The 11,399-nt window shown below is 35.7% G+C and overlaps 1 protein-coding gene across 1 annotated transcript; it reads right to left on the bottom strand.

Moving 5' to 3' along the window:
• Nucleotides 1-2,433: 2,433 nt before the first annotated feature.
• LOC103952870 (ubiquitin carboxyl-terminal hydrolase MINDY-1) lies at nt 2,434-10,322 on the bottom strand. The gene is made up of 12 exons (XM_009364560.2): nt 10,072-10,322; nt 8,868-8,986; nt 8,670-8,776; nt 8,499-8,586; nt 5,961-7,044; nt 5,757-5,811; nt 5,582-5,663; nt 5,356-5,436; nt 3,467-3,571; nt 3,334-3,383; nt 2,978-3,098; nt 2,434-2,648 (listed from the first exon to the last, which is right to left on the bottom strand). The coding sequence occupies exons 1-12, from the start codon at nt 10,289-10,291 to the stop codon at nt 2,565-2,567; spliced, it is 2,196 nt and encodes a 731-aa protein (XP_009362835.2). The 5' UTR covers nt 10,292-10,322; the 3' UTR covers nt 2,434-2,564.
• Between the last annotated feature and the right edge of the window lie 1,077 nt (nt 10,323-11,399).

The following is an 11,399-nucleotide window of genomic DNA, read 5'->3' as shown; positions in this document are numbered from 1 at the left end:
AACCACGATATTTTAGGGTAATAAAGTAAAAACTAACTAGAATATTTATACCTACTATAATTAGTACGAGACACCACATGGTATTATAGTTGTTATGGTATGGTTCGAAGTGGGTTGTTGGATTGCATAGGAAAACAATGGATAATGTGAAAGACAAGGAAAAGCAGATGCACCCTCTCAGTCTGTCACTTTCTCAATCTCTCCTTCTATTGATCAGTCGTCGTTGTAACGTCGTCGTCGATGGAGGTGGTGGTGGTAGGAAAAGGAAAACTAGTTCACCATCACAGCTGTAACTTTGTCGTTTTCTTATCTCTTACATTTTTTCTTTTTTTAATATTGAGATTCGCGGATTTTAGAATCTTTAATATAAAATAATTTCACAAAAAGAAAATAATGAAAAAAAAAAATCAGAGTTAAAAACAAAATAAAAATAAATTGAAAGTGTGGTCCTTCCAGAGAAGCAAAAAGAAAGAGAAATTATCTGGTGTGGTCGCTATCGGGATAGGCCCCCACAAAGACCTCTCTTTATCTCCTTCCCCTTGAGGATATTTTGTCTTTCATCGATTCAAAAGTGCCCCAAAAGTCAATCCGTAGGCTAATCATCTTCAATTAACCAACACAATTTTTATGTGCATGAGTAATGTTAAAGAGATTAAAATTACAAACTAAATGATAAGTCATTAATAAAAAATGAGCACATTTATCATTGTTTAAGTAATAATCCAATCATCAACTTCTATGTCATTTAATTTACAAAATTTAGTTTACAAATTTAGTCTCTCTAGCATTTGAGGGAATTAATGTTATGGACATTGGGCAACAACTGTGATAGTAGATACTTTCACATGTATTAACGATCAGAATTACTTAAATACACTTCTTAATCAATCTTAACATAGTTCATTTTGATACATGCATCGATCATCAAGAAGAAAAATTATGCTATAATATGATACTTTAGAAAGGAACTTCGAGTCATTACAGTACGTCTAGCTAATACCTTCGCTCAGCTCCAAGCGAGAATTATTGGCTCATGCGTGTACATGCGACTGACCTAAACATAAGTCGATCGTCTTGATTAATGTCAACAAAGATGGTTCAATAGGGTAAACTTGCTGTGGATGATGATGACTCAGGGTAAGGACTGAGGAGCAAGGTCAAGGTGATTAAGAATTTTGAGGGCTGCCATTGGTTCAATTTGGTTGGTTAGTGTGTTGATGTGGATCCTACGAAGAACAAATTAGCTTTGATTATTGGTTATTTTGAGGCCTCTCTCTCTTTAAAGGGAAAATGCTAAGAAGACTGTTTTTTAGATAACATAACATGATAGTTGACAGTTGGATACATTCTTTAATGATTTAAGTAAGAAATCAGACCGTCAATCGCCACATTATGTGATTTACAAAATATAATTTAAGTAAATAGTCTCTCCAACTGATGTCCCTCACTAAAAAAATTGTCAAACCTTCCACAATTATGTTGTGGCCTTAGTCTAGTCTGGCTGGTCGAGTGGGTATATAGAGAAGACATGGCATTTGACACGTTTTTGGGGGCCTTATATTATTTTAACCATTCAATAATATAAACCGTATGCTGTAATTCATCGAATAATTAAGTGAGATTAGCCAAAATGAACGGAAATCAAATTCTATTGTTGACTAATCAAAATTAGTTAAGACAGCACAACGATTAGATATCAACAACATAGCCAAAAAAAAAAAAAAAAACTGATAATTTTGACAATTAAGATTTTAAAAAACATCATTTTAGTCAATTTTCCGTCAAGTAAGTCCTTTACAAATCCATAAAATACCATCACCTCAATGTTGGAACCAAATTTGAAAATTATAATCCCACACCCAGCATATGAGATTGTTCTCAATCTTTTACAACAATAACAAAACCTTATTTCACTAAGTGAGGTTGATTACATGAATCCTAGAATGCCACTACTCTCAGTTTTGTAATTGTTCTCAATCTTTTAAAAAAGAAAATTAGAGAAATGGACTGAAATATGAAAAATGAAAAATTTCAATTATTCAAATTATTAATTTCAAGACATTTGACTAATACGTCGTTAATATCAATTTTGATCCGATCAACAACCAAGATTTGAAAAATGATCATTTTCGTCAATATTTCCAAATAGTTTGGTGTTACCACTGTGGTGAACTAGTGACATTGAATGGCACTCAATTCATTGTCTGAGAAAATATGAATTTTTGGCAGAAAATGCAGGAACTTCATTAAGATTGATAGGAAAACGTGCTACATCAACTCAGAATGTTCGTGAACAAGAGCCCAGTTTCACTGTTATCCGACCTTTCTCTGAACCTCTCCGATGAGTTAGAACACCGACCTCATTCATCCGGTTAGGGTAACTGCCAGGCTTGGGGGAGGGCCGGCAAGCGAATTGTTTATCTACTTACTATATACAGTAAAAAAACTTTCATCTAAAAATCACATAAAAAGTTGGACGGGGTTGATTAATGTCGTAATATAACTCGGGGCCAAGACAAACACCATTTACAATACAAACTTGTAAGACTGCTGGCTGCCGGAATTCACATCAAAGTACACTTCTCCTTTTTTGCTTCGGGTCTTGCAGATGCGGATGCCGACGAAGTTCTGGCATTGTTTCTTGGCCCCTGCAAAATTTCAATTGTTTGCTCTCAGATTCATATGATATCCTCCGAAATGAAAAATCTAAAATACTTCACCATGCTATGACTGACTGCACCAAACCTATGTAATCTAAAACACGGACAATTGTGTTTATACAAAATTAGTACGTCAGTCACCCTACATACGTGATATAAGATATGCTTAGGCAACATTAGTATCTGACTACTTATATTAAGTTCGAATGCAATATGATGGAGTAATACAATCATTTTCACCAGTTTTTTGCCGCAAAAAATTGAAAGGGAGAAAAAGAAAGAAATAATTAAAACATATATTGAACAAGAAACTATACCTGGGGACCTACAACCATCCTTGAATTGCCACTACTAGATGGTTGCTGCGAGTTTTGACGCTGCTGCGGTTGTTGTTCAAACTCCTGCTGCTGCAGAGCAATTGCCAACTGCATATCAGAACTGCCAATACACAATTCAACATTATTAGTACATTTTGAACTCCGTAGGCCAAACCATATTTTAATAACCAGGCTGTAACTTGTCGCACTGCAGAAAAAGGTAAAACCATATTTTAGAGGCAATATCCCTAAAATTTCGTTTCTCATCTGGTTTTAAACTACAGATTGTAAATCAACTAACTAAAGATTGTAAATCAACGAATAATCTGCAAGTAGAAGCAACGTAAAATAATTACTTCATATCGAATCCCGCTTGTGCTGCACTATCGATGCTAGCAAGATAGTCCTGAAAGTGAACATTAATTTCATATTAGCATCTCAGAAAACTGTGCAGAGACTAAATATAAAAGTACGAAAGGTCCTGCCTACCGCAGTGCTGGTGACAGCATTGTTTTCATCCCATGTGTCATTTGTATGACTTTCTACCTTAAATTCTTTGAAGTTGCCTGTCATAAACAATGTATTCCCATTGACCTGAAATGCGTAGGGAAACATCATTAGGATACATAATAGTAGGGCGTGAGAGAAAGAGCATGACAATGTGAATATAAGAATCCAACTTTAAAAGTTTGTGCATCAAGGCACCATACTATTTTGAACATCTCTGATTCTCTCTACATATGGAACTTTTATACTTCGATGACAGAAAATATTGGGATTGCTAATGAACTTAATCTAACATTTCAGCTAGACCTTGCATTCGTATTGTGTTTCTCGTGTTCGTGAAATACCCGATATCTTAACGGGTCATGTCGTGTAATACCCATTAAAATGAATGGGTAATATGACCCAATCCGTTAAAGAAAATATATTTTAAATCAAGAAATAATCAAATGAAAAACGTAATACTAAAAACGTAAGTGAGATCAAAGAATCTAACAATTAGGTGAGAATAAAAGAAATCCTATGGCTATTGTTGTAAAGTTTTTTTTTAATAGTTTTTTGAATTAATATAGGGGTGTGAAAAATATAAAAAAAATATACACACACACACACATACACAAACGCTCATAATGACAAGCTCTACAACTTTTGTGAAGAGGTCAACTACGAGATTCGCCACCATAATCCCCTAAACCATAGATTTAAACTTAAAGTTTTAACTGTTGATTATCGTTTACATTTAAACTCCACTCTTCTCACCGAATTTTGTTTGTTCAGATTTTCTTTTCTGAAAATATGATCTTTTAGCGTATGCAAAAAGATGATGGTTCGGATCATTGATATCACATTTAGATTTCTACGTTTATCTCTAGAAACTATATAACATCGACTCATATTTCAATTAACCGTAGACACCGAAACGTGATATCAACGATTTGAACAGTTCATTTTTCTGCATTAGCTAAAAATCATGTTTTTAAAAAAGAAAATCTGAAAAATGAAATCAAATGAGCAGAGTAGAGCAAACGACAACTGATGATTAATTATAAATCTAGGGTTTATGGATTATGGTGTCGGATTTCGGAGTTTGCAATCACAGTAAACACTATTCATGAGGGTTTGGAGGGTTTTAAAAATCTAAATGATGATGCAACTGTCGTCTAAGCATAGAGGATATAATCACGAGTGTTTGTATATTCTTTTCATATTTTCACACTTTAAAATTAATTATTATATTTATTTTGAACTCCTCCTAAAACACTATTCACGACGGTTTGTAGGGTTTTAAAAATCGAAACAATGATGTACCATCGTCAAAGTGTAGAGCATGTGATCACGAGCGTTTACATATGTTTTCACATTTTTCACACTTGTAAATTAACTACTATGAATTTTTAATGTGCTTTGGAATTTTTTAATCACTTTTGTTAGATTTAATAATATGGTTATTGTAGTAAGGTTTTTTAGTAATTTAAAATTATCAAACGAAGTTTTTTTTATTGGGTTGAAACGTGGTTAACCACGGGTAAACCTGTTAAGAACCCGTTATTAACGGGTTTTTAACGTGTAATTCGGTTAGTTAACGTTTTGACCCAAAACCCGTTATTTTCGTGTCGTTTCAGGTTGTGTAAGGGATTGCCAAGTCTAATTTCAGCTGACTATAAAAATTTAAACTAACCAGGTTGGGCGGGTTCCTCATTTTAAATAGTTCCCTTAAAATGGTTAGGTTCCACCATAAGTATATTAACATAAAACATCAGCGTATATCTACCTTTTCACTGGGATCAAATCATCAATACCAGTGAACATGCTTTAAAAAACCTTGATGGATAACAATCTCCTTTACTTAGAAACATAGGAATTAAATATCGTACCTCATTTAGCTTTTCCCACACCAAATCAGGCTGATTTATGTAACCCTGATCAGTAGCCAAAAGATAAAGTTCACCATTGAACTGCAAACGGAAAGAGATCTGGTAAATACTTTACGTAAAAGAAATAAAAATATGGATTTCGATTTCCACCCCCCCCCCAAAATAGATGATCCTGGCAATTCAAGAGAAGCAAACATCAGTCATTAAACTTTCAATACATACTAACCTTAAACAAGGTGCTGAAGTGATTATTTCGGAAGAACACACATAGCTCATGCTCTTTAAGACCCTCTTGTAAGCAGAAAAGGCTGCACAACCACAATAACAAATAGTTAACGGAGAACATAACTTTTATCCAAAAGGATTAAGGCCTACAAATATCAAAAAGTAAGCCAGCATACCCATAAAAAGTCAACTGACTAGCATTGTTCTTCAAAAAAGTCCTAACCAGTTCACCTGAACCCAATTGGCAATTGCAATGGGAGACAGTATATATCAGAACATTAAAAACATTAAATGAATGCAAAATAGTCACCAAATTTACAAATGAAATAACAAGAACCACAAAAAATCATTTTTCCGCTCTAATATGGTATAGCACTCACCTTGTTGTGGAGTGATTTCACCCTTGGGCCTTGCATCCAAGGGGCTTTTGTCAACTTGTTTTGCGAGTACCACCTCACCTTCATATACAGGCTCTCTGTCTTCAACAACTGGAGTTCCTGAATCCTGAATGCGCTCTTCTCCTTCATATATGGGCTCACTGCCTTCACCACTTGATGCTAAAGTTTCTGATGCCTCATTTTGCTGCATTCTGCCAGTAGATGAATTCAAACCCACATTTGGAGCAGATGAGCAACATCCCTCTGTCGCGTTGCTCTCATTTTTCTTATCTATATGTCCATGAGCATCAGGTGTAAGCTTGGCCTGACTCTCAAACTTTTCATCCCCTATTGACACATCTGTACAGTTCTCCTCCAATGACTCAGTATCTTTCCCCAGAGAAAAAGAAATTCCACTTTCAATCTTGACTGATTCATTTGTAGTGCTTTTCACTTCCAGATCAGAGGAAAGACGCTCTTCTGATTTCATATCAGTTGGCTGATCATAATTTTCTGCCTTAACAGTCTCTGACAACGAGGAACATGCTTTTTGCTCTGGAGTAGTATATAAAGATATCGCATTACTACTCTCATTCCTGGAGGCATTGCAATCTTCTGGTACATACAGTTCTGACTGATGGACATTATCGTATACAGCAGCGTGATTCTCTGATTCATCTACAGAATCTACTGGCATAACCTTCTCAGGAAGTGTACTTGCGTCTGAACTAATCGACAGAGGGGCTCTGTTAGTACTGACAACTGCACATGGATAACAAACTAAGGTTGTCAATTCGGCCTCCGACATTTGTAAAGCCCTCATCAACTCCTCTTCTTCTTCACGGTCACCTTTTCTTGCCTTTGGTTCATCAGAAGCTGAATGTGGAGACTTGTTGAAAGATCTAGTTGTAGAAAGGCATGGTGTAGGGACTCCCAGGGTTGCAGTTGTTGCGGCAGCAAAATCAACGCAATCTTCTTCTGGAGTATTCTTACACTCACTCTCCATATTCTGGGTTTCCAATGCAACAAGTTCCCCCATGAGAGCATTATAAGACTTTGACCCAATTGCATTGGCAGTATCATCATCCTGGTCAACATACACTAGAAAATTGATTACGAAAACAAAAGCCATACGGTAAATCTCAGATGGCATATTCTTCAACAAAAATCAGAACATTTTATTCAATGAATTATGAAAGAAACAATACAATGTTACAAACCAGGGAATAAAGTACATGTACACTGTAGCCTAGTAGCCTACTGAGAATATCATGAATTTTCCTAAAAAAATTTAAAAAATAAAATGAAAAAGTAGAAACATAGCATATTGTATCAGTAACAAGTTTCCCCAAAAAACTTTGATCATTATATTAATGACATAATAATGAGATACACCAACACAGGAAAATCATTTGAATTTTCAAACTATATGCTGTTTTCCCACTCCAGAAAGTTGCAGAGATCAAATGCATGTCGAAATTCCACTCATGTGATGGTCAATCCAATACCTAAGCAACAGACTTTCTGAATTTGTTTCCAGTTATGATGTGATATATGACATTTCATTACTAGAAATTTCCATATATATTGAGGCCCGGTTTAAAGTAGATGTATGCATGCAGACCTCAAATCCTGAGTTCAAATCCCATCACAACCCCTTTGGTGGCCACTACATGAATTTTAGCCCAGTAATTGCCCACTCTTGTGGCACAGAGGGATTACAAGTACCCAAAATCCACCAGATTCCACCTTGGCAATACACAAATGTACACACCAGGACCTGTACATGTTATGCAAGAGCAATTTTGATCCGTGGCTCTCTTGTGCTTGCCTAACATGAGACCCAATTGATTATTCCTACCCATAAATTCAATATTCAATTTATGTTCTTTTTTTGGCCATAAAGTTTTGGACCATCTTTTTTGTGAGATTTTAGTCATTTTATGAAGACACAAGATATCTTTATATTGTGGAGGCACACATTGTAAAGTTGTTTAAGTAGTTAGGTGCGTGAAATCTAATATAGTTGTTTTGTGCAGACACGTGATGTCTTTATGTTGTAGAGGTATATGATGCCATCTAGTTTATAGGCATGAAACAATAATTCAAGGAAGCATAAGCACAAATCTATTTTTTTTCAATTCTTTTCATTTAATTATGTCAGTTTCTTTTACGTTTCTAAGTTATTTATTAAATATTCAAATTATGTAACAGGTTGGAGAATGATGATCTTGGGAAATAAGGTTTTCTTTCCTAATTTGTTTACAGTTTGATGTAGTTTCTACTTTGTGCATAGTATGGTTGTGATTTAGCATCTTATTGTGAATCTGTGATTAGAGTTATACTATATTTAAACCCTTTTGGGCTTATGAATAGTGCATATAATTCTCTCCCCAAATTTTCAATTACTAATATTATGTGAGGCAAACAAGCATTAAGGGAGCGTACTTCACCAGGCCCAAATGCACCAACCTACAGCAACCATCAGACTTGCAATAAGCAAAATTAGTGCTTGAATAACTCTAGAACTAAGAAGCAAACCTGCGGATCAACGATCCAACCATGATATAGTGGAATGTCTAACAGGTCAAATATGGCACACTCTGGTGTAAACTCAAAATCATCTATCCTGCAATCATTAGTTAAATTTCAGTTAAAACTCACAATGAAGAACATCACAATAAACTACTGGTGGAAATAAACAATGGCAACCTTCTGAATTTTATATTAACATCAATCCCCGTTGCAAGTTGAGGGAGATGATCAATAGCATCAGCAATGTTTTGCTGTTGGTTTTCTACATATCCTGCATCTTTATTCTATATCACAATAACAACATAGTTCGCATCAATTTACAAAAAGAAAGAGAGAAACTGGGAAGTGGTCATGAAAAAAATTGTTATTAATTACATCAATATTACTGTTAGAATCAATTAGTCGTTCAGCAATGAGCGAAAGTAGTTTCTCCTGTGATACTTCTGACGTGTCTGGACTCAAATTCAAGCTGTTCCTCAGCGAGAGAACGTTACCTGTAGGAAACCCAAATTCAAACCAACAAAAGAAGGCATGAGTCCTTTTCCCCCAATAAAATAATAATCTTGGTATGCATCTGTTTCCGTAGGTGTACATCACAGGATTATTCATGTTCAAATTCACTTGCATAAGAAACCAAACATACAAGCGTGCGTGAAATTTTTGTTCCTGCATAAGGAACCCATCCAGGACCCAGTAATTTGTCATAGGCCTGACCTCATACAAGAATTTTTTTTAGCTAAATCGAACTGTTCATTTAATTAAAATCAAATAGCAATGGCACTTAAGATTCATAAAGTTACCCATTAATTTCCACAGATCTCCCAGCAACCAAATAGCTAATCAAGAAAATGACAATTGAAAATAATAACAATAATAATTGAAGAGCGATTAGAGAAACAGAAATAATGTAATGGCGAGATTGTTCGTTCTCGGCTTGACAACCAAATAGAGTAGTCGTTCAATCCAAAAATCAACTTTTTTATGGTACCAGAGCAGCTTGTCCTGCGTGTGAAACCCAAGGCCCCACGTGCTCCACCCGATTTGTGTTGTCCACATGAGAGCATTAAAAATTTGCCACACACAAGGGGCGTGTTGAGAGTATCAAATCCCACATTGGAAAAAACATTTTTCATAATCAACAAGATTGATGATCCGAAAACCCTAGAAATGAACTGGAAACTGATCACAGGATCCTCCGATTTTGAATATATTACAAAAATGATTAATCGATGTTTGCCAGGATCAAATCTTGATTCAGAATCAAAAGAAGACCAAATAAATGGAGAATACAGAGTATTGAGTGATCAAGTCGGTATTTTCCTCCATGTTTGTTTGTTTGCCAGAAAAAAAGCGTATGAAAAATAACAGAATTTTCGAATCTCAGTTTCTGACTACACTAACACACCTGCAACTCACAATTGACAGAAAACCACGAAACAACTTCAGATTACGAGTCAAAATTCCAATCCCCTAATCATTTTCCTCTACTTTCTAATGGCAACCAATCAATCCAAATCCAAAAGCAAGAAAAATCAGAAAGAGAAACCCAAAGCGAACGAGACAGAGAGAGATGAATTACAGATTGCGAGCAGCGGGCAGGGACCATTGTCGTTCTGGAGGACGATAGGCGCGGAGCGTCCCAAGAATTGGATTAGCTTGGTCTTGTGCACGCACTCTTTCACTGATTGTGGTTGCTGCTGCTGCTGCTGTTGTTGCTGTTGCTGCGGCGGCGGTTGTGGTGGCTGCTGCCGCTGCAGCTGCTCCGGATTCGGTTCTTCAGTCGACGACGACGACGCCATGGCTGTAATTGATTTTTTATCACCACGTTTTTTGTTTTCTTTTCTGCTCGTTTAGAGAAAGAGAGAGAGAGGGGGATTGTGATTCGTGGAGTATTTACATTTTTTTGGTTTGACGGAAACGCCAGAGCAAGTTCTGCTTTTCTTTTTCCTTTTTCTTTTTTCCTCCAATAATATTTTTGTTGGAAATTTTATATTTAATGGAAGATGAATTTTCTTATTTCTTGTCCAAGAAAGAAAATGAAAGTTTCCAATTGTGTTAAACCAGGTTCTAAAAAGAGCTATGCGCGGCGGGTTAGTGCCTAGCGCTTGGGTGGTTAGGCGGGGTCCAGGAGGGTTTAGGTAAATTTATTTTATATCTTATAAATAAGTGCATATTGACACTTACAAAATGTTATACTTGTATGAAATGCATGGATAAGATGATAAAAGAATGATAAAATGCAAAAAGAGTATCCAACATGTCCAAAATTTAAAAACACATTAAGCATTATGCCATATAACCTTAGTGAGGAGTATTGTAGCACGATATTGTCTGTTTTGGGCCCCTACCACACCCTCACGATTTTGTTTTTAAGAAGTGGTATGGGCCCCCACCACATCCCGGGGCGGGATGTGACTTCTTTAGCATCCCAGATTTCAACTAAGACGTTTTGTTGCAACCCTCCTTGATTTCAATTAAATAAATTTACTATACACACACACACACACACACATATAAGTGCTTATGCACACTTAAAAATAGAAAGAAAGAAAAAACACAATTATTAATTGAATAATTATAAGTATGAATATATGGATTTATGTATAAAATTTTAGGGTAAATGTTGGTTTTGTAATATTTGTAAACCGGATTTGGATCCTCTCCTGAGCTAATGGAGAGGATCCTCATGACCAATCATCGTGGGTTATTGGATTTTTATCCAACGGCTACAAACAAGGGGTCCCTTTAAAGTTATAATGATTGTAGCCGTTGGATAAAAATCCAACGACCCATGATGATTGGTCAGGAGTATCATCTCCATTAGCTTAGGAGAGGATCCAAATCCTTTTAAACCCATATGTTATAAATAATTGGTGGACCTTGTTTTCAAATAAATACAGAAGGTTG

Source organism: the organism of the source record quoted next, unplaced genomic scaffold, assembly GCF_019419815.1.
Source record: "Pyrus x bretschneideri cultivar Hongxiangsu unplaced genomic scaffold, Pyrus_bretschneideri_v1 Contig3, whole genome shotgun sequence".
In the NCBI taxonomy this organism is placed as follows: domain Eukaryota; kingdom Viridiplantae; phylum Streptophyta; class Magnoliopsida; order Rosales; family Rosaceae; genus Pyrus; species Pyrus x bretschneideri.
The sequence above is the reverse complement of the archived record's forward strand: the minus strand, read 5'-3'. Positions and strand labels throughout refer to the sequence as shown.